The 20,880-nt window shown below is 44.9% G+C and overlaps 1 protein-coding gene across 1 annotated transcript in view; it reads left to right on the top strand.

Annotated features, from left to right (window-relative positions):
* Positions 1-263: 263 nt before the first annotated feature.
* kita (KIT proto-oncogene, receptor tyrosine kinase a) overlaps positions 264-20,880 on the top strand; it is a 128,182-nt gene continuing 107,565 nt past the window's right edge. Inside the window, exon 1 of the mRNA XM_070860634.1 lies at positions 264-315. Coding sequence (XP_070716735.1) covers positions 264-315 — 52 coding nt within the window. The remainder of the gene's footprint in view (positions 316-20,880) is intronic.

The following is a 20,880-nucleotide window of genomic DNA, read 5'->3' as shown; positions in this document are numbered from 1 at the left end:
GGTGTGGCGGTTATTCAAATACATCCACAACAACAAAAGCAATAGTGTCAGAGTCAACGATCGGAGGGTTGTTATAGTCAGAGGGCAAACCAGACTCAGGGAGCAAAAGGGAAACGCGTCACAGCCACCAGTCTGTAAAAGTGATGTGAGTAGATGTGGGCGGCTCAGAACCGTGCAGGGCTGCGACTTTGCAGTCTCGGAACTCCGAGTTTAACTGCAGCAGGTGATTCAGTGGAATAAACACCCGCTCCGCTCCTGCCACCATGCCTCGTCGCTGGGCTCCTGCTCTCCTGCTGATTCTGACTGTTCATCAGGGTAAGGAAGCCACTATTTCGTTCGGAATTATTGATCAGTTTAATTTCTTTGTCTTCGCTTTAGTTGTTAGAGAAAGACGTTTTTTGTACTTTAACTGTAGAGCAATGAAAGGTAAACGAATGAGCGTAGTGCAGCCGAACGATCCCTCACATGGGCATCATACCAGACCGGAGATTGGCCCTCCGGATCTTGAAAAGTTAACAGGGGTTCTTACAATTGGCATTTGAACAACCATGTGGCATTTAATTTGAGATAACACACTTTGGCAAGATGCTAAAACACTCGGCGTGTGGGTTTTTTGACAATGACTGTGCAGTCTGCAGGTTGTGCCCATGGACATGATGTCCCGGCGATATCTGATTGGCCATCTCTAGCTATCTCAAAAAGAAAGACATGCATTTATATAGCGCCTTTCACGACCGCCGGACGTCCCAAAGCGCTTTACAGCCAATGAGGTACTTTTTGACGTGTAGTCACTGTTGTAATGTGGGAAATGCGGCAGCCAATTTGCGCACAGCAAGCTCCCACAAACAGCAATGTGATCATGACCAGACAATCTGCTGCTTGTTATGATGATTGAGGGATACATATTGGCCAGGACACTTTTCATCTATCTCAGACTATTTCCATCTCTGCCTCTCTCGGGTTCATGTTATCGCAAGAGCTTTCCTCAGGCTTTCGCTCTTCGGTGTTTTTGCTGTTCGTCATTGGAAATATTTTGTTTGCTTGGAAATAAATGTCGTGAAACCGTTCACAGGAACACAGAGGGGCCAGGGAGATTGTGTTTTTGCTGTGTCTTTGGTAAGTCTGGTGTTGCAATCTCTCGTTTCCAAAATAATCGTTTGAAGTTACTGAAGTGATGGAATAGGACAAAAACAGAGCAACTTTAAATACAGAACGAATCATTTGGAAACCCGAGGACACTCAGACAGGGAACGAAGCTTTCGGCAGTACTGGGTTTCAGCTGAAGTTCGCTGGCTTGTGAGATTCAAAGCGGCGCCGTCCGTGCGGAATGAACAGGGACGTCTTATGACAGTTGGGTGATGTTTTGGAAACCAGTGCGTTTGCATTTTGTTTGAGCGTTAAATTCTTGCGGATTTAAGCTTCCATGCACTGTATTGAACTGATGTTCGTGGACAGTTATGTGAGCTGGGATGACGAGACTTAAGAGTGAAGATCCCGCCGTACAGGTTGCAGTAGCCTGATTTGCCTGCACCTGTACCACAAACAGCCGTCTAACACAAATTTATTCTTACAAATTTCCGTTACATGCGGAGATTTCCCTGGTGCCAGCTCAAGATTCGTTAAAGTCAGGAGAGTTACTGAAACCTTTACGTTGAATTACATGGAATTATATAGAATGTACGGCACAGAGACAGGCAATTGAGCCCAACTGGTTTATGCTGGTGTTTGTATTCCACATGAGCCTCCTTCCACCCTCTTCATCTAACCCTAGCAGCATATCATTCTATTCCTTTCTTCCTCATGTGTTTATCTAGCTTTCCCTTATATATTCTTTGCTATGTTTTAGAGTGAGCAATTGATATATAGCATTACATTGCAAGTGCTGTGAGTTCCTATTGTGGAGCTTTGGTTATACAGGTTGAACCTCCCTTATCCAGTACCCTTGAGACCTGGTCTTCCCGAACGATGGATTTTGCCAGATGAGGGGAGGTCAAGTGTTTGGGTGGACTGCGCCTTTAAGTGCTGTTGCTGAGATAAATGTGTGCGTGCGCCGATTGGCTGGACCGACTGTCAGTCAGTCAGCTAATCAGTGTGCAGGGGGCTTCGAAGAGTCAGTGGTCGTGAAGAGCCGGCGGGCCCAGAAGAGTCGATGGACCCCGAAGAGCCGGCTGGCTGAGAAGAGCCAGCGGGCCCCGAAGAGTTGGTGAGGGCGGGCCCCGAAGAGCTGGTGGACCCTGAAGAGCCGGTGGGCCCCGAAGAGCCAGCGGGCTCCGAAGAGTCAGTGGGCGCTGAAGAGTTGGTGGGCCTCAAAGAGCCGGCGGGCCGAGAAGAGTCGGCCCGACCCCCTGGAAGGAGTGCTGTGGGGAGGAGTGCGGACCAAGGACTGTGGTTGCAGGAGTTCCAGCAGGGCGATGAGGAGGAGACAGTTGATCAAGGAGAAAGATTATATTAGTGAGTAGGATTTTGATGGGCCGAGTTCTGCGCATGCACCACCTGGCGGCCAGGCATGGTCCCGGACGAGGAGTGGTGCCGGATAAGGGAGTTCCGGATAAGAGAGGTTCATATTATTTATAATCTAGCAATGCTTTCGGCTGACTAGGTTTTTAAGGAATATTGAGAGAAAGATATATGTAAGTTAAAAATAAAATAAAAAAGCTGAAAGACAATCCACAGGCTAGGCAGCATCTATGGAGAGAGAAACAGAGTTAACATTTCAGGTTGATGAAATTGTTTTTCTCTCTACAGAAGCTAGCTGACCTGTTGAGTGTTTTCCAGCATTTTCAGTTTTTATTTCAAATATCCAGCAAGCGCAGTAGTTTGATTTTGTCCTTTGTGCAAGTTAATTGAGTGTTGGGCATGATGGGTAAGAATACTATCTCACATGACGCCAGTCCAGCCCATGCAGATGGAATGAAAGTCTGGTCTCTCTTTGCTGTCTGTAAGGATCCAAATTAAATTATTTTAGCCAATGTAACCCGGGGTCCTAGTGGGCAAAAAGGCCACATTACAGAGGTGCCCAAAATTTAACATCAAATTGGCAGATTTGGTAAGAGAGGCCAAAAGATGGCCTGGATTGGGAACGTCACACTCATGCAGTAGGGAGTGTTCTTTGAAGCTTGGCATACATATTAGCAGGAAAGAGGAGAAAAAGCTTTATCTGCACTGCAGAATTCCTGCTGTACCTCACCTGGGGTAACTGAGTAATTGACAGTATGAAGCATAGAAACGCATTCCATTCTTTGGAGCAGAGAAGGTTAAAGGAGGATCTTATATAGGTGTTCAAAATTATAAAATGGCAACCAGTTAAAGATTATTTCCAACGGTAGTAAATAGGCAGAAATTTAGGATTGGTACTGGAGACAAAAAGGGGAAGGTTGGAAGATATTTTTTTCAAATGAAAAGTTATTAGGATGTGGAATCCATTACCACAAGTGATTGTTGAAGGCAAATCAATAACAACATTTATCAAGGAATTAGATGAATACTTGAAGAAGAAAGATATTAATGAATATGAGGAAAGAGAATGAAAAATACATCAGAGTAGATAATTTGGCAGGGGAGCTAGCCCTGGCATGGACATGATCTGGGTGACTGGCCATTTTCTGTCCTGAAATTTCTAGCATTCCTCAGAATTAACATCCATCACTTTAATGAGCACAGATTCTCCCTGTCCTTACAAAAAAGTCCAGTCATCTGGTTTTCAGCATCACACTTTCCCACCAGGGGACTGGCATACCTGTTCCTTTATAATCAATATTATAACTGTTGAACATGTCCAACACCTCAAAGATAAAGTACAGCTCTGCAGTGATGGACATGTAAAAAAAAATCCTTGATTAGGTTTCTTTGACTTCATTTCTCCCTAACTCGGTTTGTGTGCCAGGGTTTACCTGGGCTATCCCCAGTCCTCCATAAACAGTTTCATGAACAACAAAAAATTGCCTTTATATAGCACAATTAATGTAGAAAATGTCCGAGGGCTCTTCATGAGCACGGAGTCTTTGAGCAGGGTTAGGAGAGGTAGTAGAAGGCAATTCCCTCCCTAAACATCTCCACGTTTCCACCTCTCTATATACTTTTAAGATGCTCCTTGAAACCTACCTCTTTGACCAAGCTTTTAGTCAACTGGTCTAATATCTCTCACTCTGTGTCAATGTTTTCTAATTACTCTCCTGTGAAGCACCTTGGGACATTTTACTATATTAACGGCACTATATAAATGCAAGTGGTGGTTGTTGAAGTGATGCATTTTGAAAAGAAGCAGAGAGATTTACCCAGGGAGCTCCAAAGAGTGGAGCCAATGTGGCTGAAGAGTGGAGAGAAAGGAGGATGCAGAGGCGGCCAGAGTTAGAGGATCAGGGAATGCAGGAGGGGATGTAACACTAGAGGAGGTTGAAGAGATAGGATGGGGATTTAAAATTCGATTCATTGGGAAACCGGGAGCTAATGTAGGTCAGCAAAGCAGGGGGAAATCGAAAAGCACAATTTAATATAGAATAGGAATAGGATAGTGTTATGTCTTAAATAAAGCAATGTGACTGAGTACTGTAGACGTGAATAAGTGTGACCTTAGTCTCTTTATTCTAACTCCAGATTTCTGGTACAGCATGGGAGGCCTGACTATATACAGTGTTCCCAAGGGATGCTGGGATCCCTTGGGACTCCAACAGATACACCCTCTGGTGGCAGTAGAATGCTGGTTACATAGAGTTGCATACATAACATCACTCTCTCCATAGTCAATAGTACACTTATTTACAGGGTGAGACAATCTGGGGTTTTCCGCTCCCTAGTCAATCGTCTCGGTACAAATGCAGGTGCAGGTGAGTTGGTTGGTTCTTTGCTGGGCTGCTGCGCAGCTAGCCTTGCTGGGCTGCTGGGGATGATGAGTTTAGCTTTGTGGTCAACCGTGATGTCGGTTGCCACTTGCGTGTGTGTCACAGGGTCGAAGTTGTTGGTGTCCTCTTCAGGTTATTCGTGGCTGTCTGTGAATCGCAGTTTGGTTTGGTCCAAATGCTTTCTGCAAGTTAGTCCATTTGCGAGTTTGACCTGAAACACCCTACTCCCTTCTTTGGCTATGACAGTGCCAGCAAGCCATTTGGGACCATGTCCATAGTTGAATACAAATACAGGATCATTGACTTCAATATCGAGTGACAAAACATGCTTTGTTGATGCTATCTGCCCTCGACGTGATCATGGAGATCAGGATGAAATCAGCCTTGTTTTGAGCGCCCTTTTCATGAGCAGCTCGGCTGGGGGAACGTCGGTGAGCGAGTGGTGTCTAGTGCGGTAGCTGAGCAGAACTCGGGATAGGTGCGTCTGCAGAGAGCCTTCCGACACGCATTTTAAGCTTTGCTTGATGGTTTGCCTGTTCTGCCTGGCCATTTGATGCGGGCTTGAACGAGGCAGATGTGACGTGCTTGATCCCATTGCGGGTCATGAATTCCTTGAATTCAACGCTGGTGAAGCACGGCCTGTTGTCACTGACAAGGACATCAGGCAGGCCATGCGTGGCAAATATGGCTCGTTGGTTTCTGATGGTGGCAGTGGACATGCTTACAGACATTATTACTCACTCAATTCATTTTGAATAAGCATCCACAACAACCAAGAACATTTTGCCTAGAAACGGGCCAGCAAAGTCAACGTGGATCCTAGACCACGGTTTGGAGGGCCATGAACACAAACATAGTGGTGCCTCCCTGGGTGCATTGCTCAGTTGAGAGCAAGTGTTGCATTGGCGCATGCAAGACTCCAAATCTGAGTCGATGCAAGGCCACCACACATTAGATCTGGCTATAGCTTTCATCATTACTATGCCTGGGTGAGTATTGTGTAGGTTGTGTATGAACGTTTCTCTGCCTTTCTTGGGCAAAACCACCCAATTACCCCACAAAAGACAGTCTGCCTCGATGGACATTTCGTCTTTATGCCACTGGAACAGCTTGATCTCTTCATGCATCTCCACTGGGACGCTGGACCAGCTCCCATGGAGGATACAGTTTTTTTACAAGGGACAGAAAAGGATCCTGGCTGGTCCAGGTCCTGATCTGGCGGGCCATAACGGGTGACTTTTCATTTTCAAAAGCATCCATCACCCGTTATGGCCCGTGTCCAATTCCATGGATACTGGAATTCCGTTCAGTTCAACTTTTAACATGATTGGTGGACATTTCGTGGTGAAGGTGTGTACCCCATACACTTCTGCCTCCTCGGTTAGAGTCTCTAATTCAGTTTGATCCACCATGGATCGGTCTTCCTCTGCAACGTGGTGGTTTGCAGGGTTTGCAGCTCATCTGCACATACGCTGGAGGTGTCCCATTGTTCCACAGCCTTTGCATGCATAGTGTTTGAAGCGGCATTGATGGGCTCGATGATCACCTCCGCAGCGCCAACAAGGTGTCAATTGCCTCGCATTAACGCTTGATGGTGGACTCTGGGTCATCTGAGGTTGTGCAGCTGCCAGTGTGTACATTCTGCCATATGTATTCCTGCCTGAAAAAGATGTTACTGTGTGTACAGTATTTGCTGAAACATCATTATGCTGTGAAATTTGTTTGGTGTTATCGCTGGTGGACATAAATGCCTGGGCTATCGTTATGGTTTTGCTCAGGTTCGGTGTTTCAACAGTTTGTGAAGGATAACCTCATGGCCAATGCCAAGCAGAAAAAAGTCACTTAGCATTTGCTCAAGGAATCCATCGAATTCGCAATGTCCTGCAAGACGCCTTAGTTCGGCGACGTAGCTCGCCACTTCCTGGCCTTCAGACCGTTGACATGTGTAAAATCGATACCTTGCCATCAGAACATTCTCTTTCGGATTTAGGTGCTCCCGGACCAGCGTACACAGTTCTTCATACAATTTGGTTGTTGGTTTCACCGGAGCAAGAAAATTCTTCATGAGGCCATAGATTATTGCCCCGCAGACGGTGAGGAGGATCATCCTTCATTTGGCAGCGTTCGCACTCCCAGCTCGTTGGCCACGAAGTATTGGTCGAGTCGCTCCACAAAGGCCTCCCAATCGTCCCCTTCTGAGAATTTCTCCAGGATACCAATAGTTCTCTGCATTCTCTGCATGGTTCATTATCTCATCGCCAGTTGTTATGTCTTAAATAAAGCAATGTGACTGAGTACTGTAGATGTGAGTAAGTGTGACCTTAGTCTCTTTATTCTAACTCCAGAGTGCTGGTACAGCATGGGAGGCTTGCTTATACACAGTGCTCCCAAGGAATACTGGGATCCTTTGGGACTCTAACAGATATGCGCTCTGGTGGCGGTAGAACGCTGGTTACATAGTGTTGCATACATAACAGATAGGACGTGGGTGAGAGAGTTTTGGATGATTTAGAGGGCGGAGGTCAGCAAGGACAGTATTGGAGAAGTTGAGTCTAGAGGTGCGCAAAGCACAGATAATGGTTAAGGTATTGACAGCATTGCGGATAAGGTGGGGTGGAGGTGAAATAAGCAGTCCTTAGTGTGGATATGATTTGTGTTTAAAGCTCAGCTCTGAGTTGAACATTCAGCCTGATTCAGATTGAATGAGCAGCTAGGGAGAGGATAGAGTTAATGGTAAGGGTGCAAGAATTTTGGTGGGGGTGTAAAATTATGGCTTTGATCTTCTTGATATTTGTTGTAAGAAATTCTGCCTCATCTGTGACTTAGTGTCAGATAGGCAGTTTGACAGTGCAAAGAAGATTGTGGAGTGAAGGGTAATGTTGGAGCGAGAGAGCTTTTTGTCATCAGCAAGCATGTGAAGCGGAACTTGAGTCAGCAGTGAGAGGATAGGGAACCATGGATGCATCTTTGGGGAGCTTTGAAAGTGACTGCGTGAGCTGAAGGGTGTCAGCATTTTGATGAGGTAACAGAAAGGGTTGATGAGGTGTACATGGATTTCCAAAAGGTGTTCAACAAAGTGGTACATAATAGGCTTCCCAGCAAAGTTGAAGCCCATGGAATAAACGGGACAGTGGCAAAACGGATAAGAAATTGGCAGTGACAAGAAACAGAGAGTAGTGGTGAACGGTTGTTTTTCGGACTGGAGGAAGGTATACTGTTCCCCAGGGGTGTGTTCGAGGTCCACTGCTTTTCTTGACATATATTAATGACTTGGACAAGGGTGTACAGAGCACAATTTCAAAAGTTGCAGATGACACAAAACTTAAATATAGTGAACAGTGAGGAGGAGAGTGATAAACTTCAGGAAGACATAGGCTGGTGAAATGGGTGGACACGTGGCAGATGAAATTTAATGCAGAAAAGTGAAGTGGCACATTTTGTTAGAAAGAATGAGGAGAGGACATATAAACTAAATGGTACAATCCTAAAGGAGGTGCATGAAAAGAGAGACCTGGGTGTATGTATGCACACATTGTTGAAGGTGGCAGGGCAGGTTGAGAAAGCAGTTAAAAAGGCTTACGAGATCCTGGGCTTCATAAATAGAGGTATAGAATACAAATGTGTGGAAATGATGATGAACCTCTATACAATACTGGTTTGGCCACAGCTGGAGTACTGTGTCCAATTCTGGGCATCACACTTTAGGAAGGATATGAAGGCCTTAGAGAGGGTGCAGAATAGATTTACGAGAATTATTCCAGGAATGAGGGATTTCAGTTACGCTGAATTCTATTCTATGGTTGTTGGAGATACACTGGCTGCTTCGCGATAGGGAGGAGTGGAATCATGCAAGCGCAGTCACACTAAATTGACCATGAAGTGAGAGGTGGTGGCACACTATGGGGTGATTGACTGTGCTAAAGGCTGCAGAAGTCAAGGAGGAGAAGAAGGGACAAAGTTGGGCAGTCGCAGTCAAAGAGGACTAGTGAATTTGACCAAGAATTTGGGCAGGGCAGAAAACAGCCTGGAGGGATTTGAACAGGGAGTTGTGAAAGAGGTGAGCAGGTAACTGGGAGGTAAGGATGCATTCAAGGATGACATATGAACATCTCAAGCAAAGCTCATCCAGACACAATAGTCTGATCACATTTAGCCAACATGAGTGTCATGATATTGACTTGTATAATCTTTCAATCTCAGCCATGGAGAGCTCATTTAAGATTGCGCACTCCATTGGTACAGCCATCATCCAGTAACCCTCATTGTTGTGGGATCTTTATAAGAACATAAGAACAGAAGAAATAGGAGCAGGAGTAGGTCATTTGACCCCTCAAGCCTGTTCCGCCATTCAATAAAATCATGGCTGATCTGATCATGGACTCAGCTCCACTTCCCTGCCCACTCTTCATCCTTATTCCCTTATCGCTCAAAAATCTGTCCATCTCCACCTTAAATATATTCAATGACCCAGCCTCCACAGCTCTCTGGGGCAGATAATTCCACAGATTTACAATCCCCTGAGAGAAGAAATTCCTCCTCACCTCAGTTTTAAATGGGTGGCCCCTTATTCTGAGACTATGCCCCCTAGTTTTAGTTTCCCTTATGAGTGGAAATATCGTCTCTGCATCCACCTTGTCGAGCTCCTCATTATCTTATATGTTTCGATAAGATCACCTCTCTTCTGAACTCCAGTGAGTATAGGTCCAACCTACTCAACCTCTCTTCATAAGTCAACCCCTTCATCTCTGGAATCAACCTAGTGAACCTTCTCTGAACAGCCTCTCATGCAAGTATATCCTTCCTTAAATACAGAGACCAAAACTGTATGCAGTACTCTAGGTGTGGCCTCACCAAACCCTGTACAGTTGTAGAAGGACTTCTCTGCTTTTATACTCTATCCCCCTTGTAATAAAGGCCAAGATTCTATTTGCCTTCCTGACTACTTGCTGTACCTGCATACTAACTTTTTGTGTTTCATGCACAAGGACCCCCAGGTCCCTCTGTACTGCAACATTTTGCAATTTTTCTCCATTCAAATTATGATTTGCTTTTCTATTTTCTTCTGCCAAAGTGGATAACCTCACATTTTCCCACATTATATTTCATCTGCCAATTTTTTGCCCACTCACTTAGTCTGTCCATATCTCTTTGCAGATTTTTTATGTCCTCCTCACAATTTGCTTTCCCACCCACCTTTGTATCATCAGCAAACTTGGCTACATTACACTCAGTCCCTTCATCCAAGTCATTAATATAGATTGTAAATAGTTGAGGCCTCAGCACCGATCCCTGTGGCACCCCACTAGTTACTGTTTGCCAACCAGAGAATGACCCATTTATCCTGACTCTCTGTTTTCTGCTAGTTGACAATTCTCTAACCATGCTAATATATTACCCCCAACCCCGTGAAATATCTTTTGCAGTAACCTTTTATGTGGCACCTTTATAAAGGTGGGGCTGGGGGAGAGTGTAGCTGAAAAGTAGAGTAATTCAGTACATTTTAGCAGGGTTGAAGTGCTGGTTTATTGAGGCTACGGTATACCTGTAGATTGAGATAAACTTTTCCCATTGATGGAAGGGTCAAGAACCAGAGGACACAAAAGGACCAAAGGTGAAATATAAATAAACTTTTTTACATAGCGAGTGGATAGGATCTGGAATGCACTGCCTCAAATAATCACTGCTTTAAAAAGGGAGTTGGATAAATACCTGAAAGAAAAAATTTGCAGGGCTACGGGGAAAGGGTGGATGAGTGGGATTAGCTGAGGTGATCTTGCAGAGAGCCTGCACAGGCTCGATGGGCCGAATGACTGTGCTGTAACCATTCTATGATTCTATGAGGGGTGGAAAGAACAAAAAGGAAGGTCTGTGATAGGGTGGAAGGCAGGAGTAATTAAATGACAAAAGGTATGATTGTATAAAGCAAAAAGGATGGTAATGGGACATGAAAAGGAACAAAAGAAGAGTCCAGAAGCGGTGTAAATTGGCATAGCAGAGTCATAGAAACATAGAAACTTAGAAATTAGGTGCAAGAGTAGGCCATTCGGCCCTTCGAGCCTGCACCATCATTCAATATGATCATGGCTGATCATGCAACTTCAAGACCCCATTCCTGCTTTCTTTCCATACCCCTTGATCCCTTTGACCTTAAGGGCCACATCTAACTCCCTTTTGAATATATCTAACGAACTAGCCCCAACAACTTTCTTTGGCAGAGAATTCCAAGGTTCACAACTCTCTGAGTGAAGAAGTTTCTCCTCATTTAGGTCCTAAATGGCTTACCCCTTATCCTTAGACTGTGACCCCTGGTTCGGGCCTTCCCTTTGGAACATTCTTCCTGCATCTAACCTGTCCAATCCGTCAGAATTTTATATGTTTCTATGAGATCCCTCTCATCCTTCTAAACTCCAGTGAATAAAGGCTCAGTCGATCCAGTCTTTCTTCATATGTCAGTCCTGCTATCCCGGGAATCAGTCTGGTGAACCTTAGCTGCACTCCCTCAAAAGCAAGAATGTCCTTCCTCAGATTGGGAGACCAAAACTGTACATAATATTCAAGGTGAGGCCTCACCAAGGCCCTGAACAACTGCAGTAAGACCTCCCTGCTCCTATCCTCAAATCCTCTTGCTATGAAGGCCAACGTGCCATTTGCCTTCTTCACCGCCTGCTGTACCTGTATGCCAACTTTCAATGACTGATGTACCATGACACCCAAGTCTCGTTGCACCTCCCCTTTTCCTAATCTGTCACCATTCAGATAATATTCTGCCTTCCTGTTTTTGCCACCAAAGTGGATAACCTCACATTTATCTACTTTATATTGCATCTTCCATGCATTTGCCCATTCACCTAACCTATCCAAGTCGCTCTGCAGCCTCACAGCATCCTCCTCACAGCTCACACTGCCACCCAGCATAGTGTCACCTGCAAACTTGGAGATATTACATTCAATTCCTTTATCGAAATCATTAATATAAATTGTAAATAGCTGGTGTCCAAGCACTGAACCTTGTGGTACCCCACTAGTCACTGCCTGCCATTCTGAAAAGGACCCGTTTATTCCTACTCTTTGCTTCATGTCTGCCAACCAGTTCTATCTAAGGGTTATCTAAGTGTTAAGTCATGGCAGGAGAGCTCGGATACGTGTTATGCTCCTCCTGTACTATGTGGGAAGTCAGGCTTCCGGTGTCCCTGACGACTACGTGTGCGGGAAGTGCATCCGCCTGCAGCTCCTGACGGACCGCATTGTGGCACTAGAGCTGCGGGTGGATTTACTCTGGAGCATCCGCGAGGCTGAGAATGGCGTGAATAGCACATTTAGTGAGTTGGTCTTACCGCAGGTAAAGGGTACTCAGCCAGATAGGGAATGGAAGAGCAGTGCAAACAACGTAGTGCAGGGGTCTCCTGTCGTCATCCCCCTGCAAAACAGATACACCGCTTTGGGTACTGTTGGGGGGGATGACTCATCAGGGGAGGGCAGCAGCAGCCAAGTTCATGGCACACTGGGTGGCTCTGCTGCACAGGAGGGCAGGAAAAGAGTGGGAGAGCTATAGTGACAGGGGATTCAATTGTAAGGGGAATAGATAGGTGTTTCTGAGGCCGCAACCGATACTCCAGGATGGTATGTTGCCTCCCTGGTGCAAGGGTCAAGGATGTCTCGGAGCAGGTGCAGGGCATTCTGAAAAGGGAGGGTGAACAGCCAGTTGTTGTGGTGCATATAGGTACCAACGATATAGGTAAAAAACGGGATGAGGTCCTACAAGACGAATGTAGGGAGCTAGGAGTTAAATTAAAAAGTAGGACCTCAAAAGTAGTAATCTCAGGATTGCTACCAGTGCCACGTGCTAGTCAGAGTAGGAATCACAGGATAGCTCAGATGAATACGTAGCTTGAGGAGTGGTGCAGAAGGGAGGAATTCAAATTCCTGGGACATTGGAACCGGTTCTGGGGAAGGTGGGACCAGTACAAACCAGACAGTCTGCACCTGGGCAGGACCGGAACCAATGTCCTCCGGGAAGTGTTTGCTAGTGCTGTTGGGGAGGAGTTAAACTAATATGGCAGGGGGATGGGAACCTATGCAGGGAGACAGAGGGAAGTAGAATGGGGGCAGAAGCAAAAGATAGAAAGAAGAAAAGTAAAAGTGGAGGGCAGAGAAACGTAAAGCAAGAAGCAAAAAGGGCCATATTACAGCAAGATTTTAAAGGGGCAAAGTGTGTTAGAAAGACAAGCCTGAAGGCTCTGTGCCTCAATGTGAGGAGTATTCAGAATAAGGTGGACGAATTAACTGCGCAGATAGCAGTTAACGGGTATGATGTAATTGGCATCACGGAGACATGGCTCCAGGGTGACCAAGGCTGGGAACTCAACATCCAGGGTTATTCAACATTTAGGAAGGATAGACAGAAAGGAAAAGGAGGCGGGGTGGCATTGCTGGTTAAAGAGGAAATTAATGCAGTCGTAAGGAGGGACATTAGCTTGGATGATGTAGAATCGGTATGGGTGGAGCTGTGGAATACCAAGGGGCAAAAAACGCTAGTGGGAGTTGTGTACAGATCACCAAACAGTAGTAGTAAGGTTGGGGGCAGCATCAAACAGGAAATTAGGGATGCATGCAATAAAGGTACAGCAGTTATCATGGGTAACTTTAATCTACATATTAATTGGGCTAACCAAACTGGTAGCGATGCGGTGGAGGAGGATTTCCTGGAGTGTATTAGGGATGGTTGTCTCGACCAATATGTCGAGGAACCAACTTCAGATCTGGCCATCCTAGACTGGGTGATGTGGAATGCGAAAGAACTAATTAGCAATCTTGTTGTGCAAGGCCCCTTGGGGAAGAGTGACCATGACATGGTAGAATTCTTTATTAAGATGGAGAGTGACACAGTTAATTCAGAAACTAGGGTCCTGAACTTAAGGAAAGGTAACTTCGATGGTTTGAGGCGTGAATTGGCTAGAATAGACTGGCAAATGATACTTAAAGGGTTGATGGTGGGTAGGCAATGGCAAACATTTAAAGATCACATGGATGAACTTCAGCAATTGTACATCCCTGTCTGGAGTAAAAATAAAATGGGGAAGGTGGCTCAACCGTGGCTAACAAGGGAAATTAAAGATAGTTTTAAATCCAAGGAAGAGACATATAAATTGGCTAGAAAAAGCAGCAAACCTGAGGTCTAGGAGAAATGTAGAATTCAGCAGAGGAGGACAAAGGGTTTAATTAGGAGGGGGAAAATAGAGTACGAGAAGAAGCTTGCCGGGAACATAAAAACTGACTGCAAAAGCTTCTATAGATATGTGAAGAGAAAAAGATTAGTGAAGACAAACATAGGTCCCTTGCAGTCGGATTCAGGTGAATTTATAATCAGGAGCAAAGAAATGGCAGACCAATTGAACAAATACTTTGGTTCTGTCTTCACGAAGGAAGACACAAATAACCTTCCGGAAGTACTAGGAGACCGAGGTTCTAGTGAGAAGGAGGAACCGAAGGATATCCTTATTAGGTGGGAAATTATGTTAGGGAAATTAATGGGATTGAAGGCCGATAAATCCCCGGGACCTGATAGTCTGTATCCCAGAGTACTTAAGGAAGTGACTCTAGAAATATTGGATGCATTGGTGATCATTTTCCAACAGTCTAGTGACTCTGGATCAGTTCCTATGGACTGGAGGATAGCTAATGTAACCCCACTTTTTCAAAAAGGAGGGAGAGAAAGCGGGTAATTATAGACCGGTTAGCCTGACATCAGTAGTTGGGGAAAATGTTGGAATTAATCATTAAGGATGAAACAGCAGCACATTTGGAAAGCAGTGACAGGATCGGTCCAAGTTAGCATGGATTTATGAAGGGGAAATCATGCTTGACAAATCTTCTGGAATTTTTTGAGGATGTAACTAGTAGAGTGGACAAGGGAGACCAGTGGATGTGGTGTATTTGGACTTTCAAAAGGCTTTTGACAAGGTCCCACACAAGAGATTGGTGTGCAAAATCAAAGTGCATGGTATTGGGGGTAATGTACTGACGTGGATAGAGAAGTGGTTGGCAGACAGGAAGCAGAGAGTCGGGATAAACGGGTCCTTTTCAGAATGGCATGCAGTGACTAGTGGAGTGCCGCAGGGCTCAGTGCTGGGACCCCAGCTCTTTACAATATACAGCAATGATGTAGATGAAGGAATTGAGTGTAATATCTCCAAGTTTGCAGATGACACTAAACTGGGTGGCAGTGTGAGCTGTGAGGGGGAAGCTGTGCAGGGTGACTTTGACAGGTTAGGTGAGTGGGCAAATGCATGGCAGATGCAGTATAATGTGGATAAATGTGAGGTTATCCACTTTGGGGGCAAAAACACGAAGATAGAATATTATCTGAATGGCGGCAGATTAGGAAAACGGGAGGTGCAACTAGACCTGGGTGTCATGGTTTATCAGTCATTCAAAGTTAGCATGCAGGTACAGCAGGCGGTGAATAATGCAAATGGTATGTTGGCCTTCATAGCTAGGAGATTTGAGTATAGGAGCAGGGAGGTCTTACTGCAGTTATACAGGGCCTTGGTTGAGGCCTCACCTGGAATATTGTGTCAAGTTTTGAACTCCTACTCTGAGGAAGGACGTTCTTGCTATTGAGGGATTGCAGTGAAGGTTCACCAGGCTGATTCCCAGGATGGCTGGACTGACACATGAGGAGAGACTGGATCAACTGGGCTTTTATACATTGGTGTTTAGAAGGATGAGAGGGGATCTCACGAAACATATAAAATTCTGTCGTGACGGGACAGGTTAGATGCGGGTAGAATGGTCCCGATGTTGGGGAAGTCCAGGACCAGGGGACACAGTCTTAGGGTAAGGGGTAGGCCATTTAGGACTGAGATGAGGAGAAACTTCTTCACTCAGAAAGTTGTTAACCTGTGGAAGTCCCTGCCGCAGAGAGTTGATGATGCCAGTTCATTGGATATATTCAAGAGGGAGTTAGATATGGCCCTTACGGCTAAGGGGATCAAGGGGTATGGAGAGAAAGCAGGAAAGGGGTAATGAGGGAATGATCAGCCATGATATTATTGAATGGTGGTGCATGCTCGAAGGGCCGAATGGCCTACTCTTGCACCTATTTTCTATGTTTCTATGTTTCTCCATCCACGTCAAAACATTACCCCCAATACCATGTGCTTTAGTTTTGCACACTAATCTCTTGTGTGGGACCTTGTCAAAAGCCTTTTGAAAGTCCAAATACACCACATCCACTGGTTCTCCCTTGTCCAATCTACTAGTTACGTTCTCAAACAATTCTAGAATATTTGTGAAGCATGATTTCCCTTTCATAAATCCATGCTGACTTGGACCGATCCTGTCACTGCTTTCCAAATGCGCTGCTATTACAACTTTAATAATTGATTCCAACATCTTCCCCATTACCAATGTCAGGCTAACCGGTCTATAATTCCCTGTTTTCTCTCCCTCTTTTTTAAAAAATCGGGTTACTTTAGCTACCCTCCAATCCATAGGAACTGATCCAGAGTCGATAGAATATTGGAAAATGACCACCAATGCATTTCTCGGGCCACTTTCTTAATTGCTCTGAGATGCAGACTATCAGGTCCTGGGGATTTATTGGCTTTCAATCCCATCAATTTCCTGACACAATTTCCTGACGAATAAGGATTTCCTTCTGTTCCTCCTTCTCGCTAGACGCTCGGTCCCCTAGTATTTCCGGAAGGTTATTTGTCTCTTCCTTCGTGAAGACAGAACCAAAGTATTTGTTCAATTGGTCTGCCATTTCTTTGTTCCTCATTCAAAATTCACCTGAGTCCGACTGCAAGGGACCTACATTTTTCTTCACTAATCTTTTCCTCTTCACATATCGATAGAAGCTTTTGCAGTCAATTTTTATGCTCGCTGCAAGCTTACTCTCATACTCTATTTTCCCCCTCCTAATTAAACCCTTTGTCCTCCTCTGCTGAATTCTAAATTTCTCCCAGTCCTCAGGTTTGCTGCTTTTTCTAGCCAATTTATATGCCTCTTCCTTGGATTTAACACTATCGCTAATTTCCCTTGTTAGCCACGGTTGAGCTATCTTCCCTGTTTTATTTTTTACGTCAGACAGGGATGTATAATTGTTGAAGTTGATTCATGTGATCTTTAAATGCCTTCCATTGCCTATCCACCGTCAACCCTTTAAGTATCATTTGCCAATCTATCCTCGCCAATTCACGTCTCATACCATCGAAGTTACCTTTCTTTAAGTTCAGGACCCGAGTCTCTGAATTGACTGTATCACTCTCCATCTTGATGAAGAATTCTACCATATTATGATCATTCCTCTCCAAGGGGCCTCGCACAACAAGATTGCTCATTAATCCTCTCTCATTACACAACATCCAGTCTAGGATGGCCACCTCTGAAGTTGGTTCCTCGGCATATTGGTCGAGAAAACCATCCCTTATACACTCCAGTAAATCCTCCTCCACCGTATTGCTACTAGTTTGCTTAGCCCAATCTATATGTAGATTAAAGTCACCCATGATAACTGCTGTACCTTTATTGCACGCTTCCCTAATTTCCTGTTTGATGCCATCCCCAACCTTACGACTACTATTTGGTGGTCCGTACACAACTCCCACTAGCGTTTTCTGCCCTTTGGTATTCCGCAGCTCTACCCATACAGATTCCACATCATCCAAGCTAATGTCCTTCCTTACTATTGCGTTAATCTCCTCTTTAACCAGCAACGCTACCCCACCTCCTTTTCCTTTCTGTCTATCCTTCCTGAATATTGAATAACCATGGATGTTGAGTTCCCAGCCTTGGTCACCCTGGAGCCATGTCTCCGTAATCCCAATTACATCATATCCGTTAACATTATCTGTGCAGTTAATTCATCCACCTTATTACGAATACTCCTCACATTGAGATACAGAGCCTTCAGGCTTGTTTTTTTAACACTCTTTGTCCTTTTAGAATTATGTTGTAATGTGGTCCTTTTTGATTTTTGCCTTTGATTTCTCTGCCCTTCACTTTTCCTTATCTCCTTTTTACCTTTTACTTCTGCCCTCATTTTACTTCCCTCTGTCTCCCTGCAGAGATTCCCATCCCCCTGCCATATTAGTTTAAACCCTCCCCAACAGCACTGGCAAACACTCCACCTAGGACATCGGTTCCGGTCCTGCCCAGGTGCAGCCCGTCTGGTTTGTACTGATCTCCCATCAACAGCTGCCACCTGAGATAATAAGGGCAGACGCTATGATCTGAAACTGTTTAACTCAGTGTTCAGTCCAGCAGGTTGTAAATTGATTAAATGAAAGATGATATGCTGTTCCTTGAGTTTACATTGAGTTTCATTGGAATAGTGTAAGAGGTCGTGGTCAGAGAGTTCAGAGCGGGAGTGGAGTGGAGAGTTAAAAGGACAGGCGACCGGAAGCTCGCTTGCAGACTAAATGGTGAAGCTTCTGCCAGGGAGGTAGAGATGAGAAGAATTCCACAGGTTTCTGTTTTAGGGCCTCTGCTGTTTCTACTATTGAGAAACACTATGGAGGATGGAGTCTTATTCTGAAATTTGCTAGTCGGAAGCTATGCGGCAGGTGAGCATGATTAGGGAGAGTGGTACCAGTTAAGTGAACGTGAACAAATTGAAGTCAGTATACAGAATGGGAGATGCATTTTAATGTGGGCAAATGTAGGTTAGTTAGGAAGGATGACATGTGAAATGTGTATATTATGAATAAGTGTTCATTGACAAAGTACAAAATAAAAGGACTTGGATGTAATGAAAGGAACTAATCAGTGGGAAGTTGTTTTCAACCAGGGCTAATTAAGGAGTGAGAGACACCTTGAGATATTTGATAACAAGTCAAATCCACAGATCTGTTATTTTAACCAACGGTTATTTTAACCCTATATAAATTACTGTTACGATGACACTTACAATATTGGAGAACAGTTTTAGAAACTGTGGTGGGAGTATCTGAACATTTTCCCGACTATGTTTAATCATCCTACATTCAAAAGGACATTGATGCAATGCAGAGCTTTTAAAGAAGGAGAAGAAGGGTAAAAATCTAAAGGGCCCACCTGTAGGTTGGTAGTGAGTATATCAAATAATGCCAGCCAGTAATGTGCCACTGTTCTGTGTGCCAGCTTTCAGCCTGATACCAGCACCATGCTACTTCAGACTTTTTGTCATGGGACACAGATTTACCACTCAGTCCTGATTTTCTGCATCATGAGGCCAATTCAGGCCACATAACATTGACTGGAGCCACATGTAGGTCAAACCAGGTAGACTCCATTATTTTATGTTAGGGAGAGAACTTAACCAGGACTTCCACTCTTAATCATAATCTATTAACTCCTGCAGAAAAGTGTGCATGCATGGCTTGTACATGGGACAGGATGAGGCTCAGCTGTAATGTCCTCCATGGTTGAATAAAACTCACTGGCTCAGTAATGAAGAATGGACAGTCAGGTGAGCTATGAAAGAGGACTTGGTGTCTACGGAACTATATCTCAGCATGAGACATGGGGCTAGAACCTCCACTTTTTTTGCATGCTTCAACCCACCTAATGCCCATTTTACCTCTGAAATGACATATAACGCCCAAATCTCACCCATTTTGGCACAAAAAGGAAACTGACGGGCATTTTTAGGAAACTTATTGCCAAGCGTTACTTTCCCCATGTGCTTAACGCTGGGAAAAAACATTACTGCCCGCCCACTTCTTTTGGCCGGAATCATCAGAATGAGCGAAATCAACGCCCATAATATCACCCAGCGTTACTTTCCGCACTGAATTAACGGCGAGATTCAATAATAGCGCCCGCCCACCTTTTTTGTCTTAAAGAGCACATTTGGTGAAACTAACGCCCTGGAGATCGCCCACCGTCACTGTCACCACCTCGCACACATAACGTCCACAATATCGCTTGCCCAAAAAAACACCCGGAAAAAGTGGAACTGTTCTGAACGAATGCCAGTGGTGTGACTGGCATTTTTAAAATCGCAGGTCGCTTCATTCAAAAGGCTGCCTCAACTTCAGGGGAGTTTGCACTGATTCTGGAGTTTTCCTCAGGTGAAGTGAACATCTCAACAGACATATTTTCAGAATCTGGACTATTGGGGCTTTACTCCAGGTGTATTTTAGTGAGGAACTTATTGCTTCTGATCAATCGCTATTATACTTTCAATACAATGGGCCACCAAACAATAACTGCTTAAGCAACACTTCAGATATCTTGACCACTCGGGAGGGGAGCTACAATCCAATCCTGAGCAATTAGGTAAAATCGTGGTCGTGTGCTCGATGCTGCACAACCTGGCTATCATGAGGGGCCAAGGATTGCCAGAAGGCACTGATGCTCCACCTCAGGACGACGAGGGGCTGGACGTTGACTTAGCATCAGACAATCAGGCTGGCTATGCAACCATGCCAACAACCCCCTCCAGATCGCAGGAAAGGACCTGTGGTGGCTACATAGCTGCAAGACTCTTAGGTGAGGAGCTGACATCTGAATGATTTGCCTGAAAGTGCATTGATGTGAGTGACAACGCTGATACACTGCTGTGTGTGTGCAGCTCAGACATCAATGGTGCCAATCACCTTAGTGCCAGTTAAAGTTTACGTTGATTGAAGTTAAGTTGTACTTAACCCTTTTATGTTAAGGAATCACCAGTGTGTAACGGTCCAGCTATCTGAGACAATGCTCAACAAGGTTATGTTCAATAACAAAAATGTTATACCAACATTGGTCTGAAATCATAAGTATAACACGCAAGAACACCCAACCCCTGGCCACATCCCACTTTTTGCACCATTGACATCAACCAAATGTTCAACATGTCCAGCAACACAGAATACAAAGGCAAAGCAGGAGGGTGGTCCCCAGCCCCCATACATTACAACAAATTGCAGACACCCAGATGGAGATATAACACAGCCATCACCTGCGGACATGCACCTCACTTTCCTTTCCCCCCTCACCTTCTTCTCCCCACCTCCACCTCTTCCCCTCCTCATTCCACGGTGCCTGGCCGAGGAGTTCCTCAGGCGGTGCCTCA

The sequence above is a fragment of the Pristiophorus japonicus genome, chromosome 2 (assembly GCF_044704955.1).
Source record: "Pristiophorus japonicus isolate sPriJap1 chromosome 2, sPriJap1.hap1, whole genome shotgun sequence".
Taxonomy (NCBI): domain Eukaryota; kingdom Metazoa; phylum Chordata; class Chondrichthyes; family Pristiophoridae; genus Pristiophorus; species Pristiophorus japonicus.
This window is presented reverse-complemented; position numbering and strand designations above follow the sequence as displayed.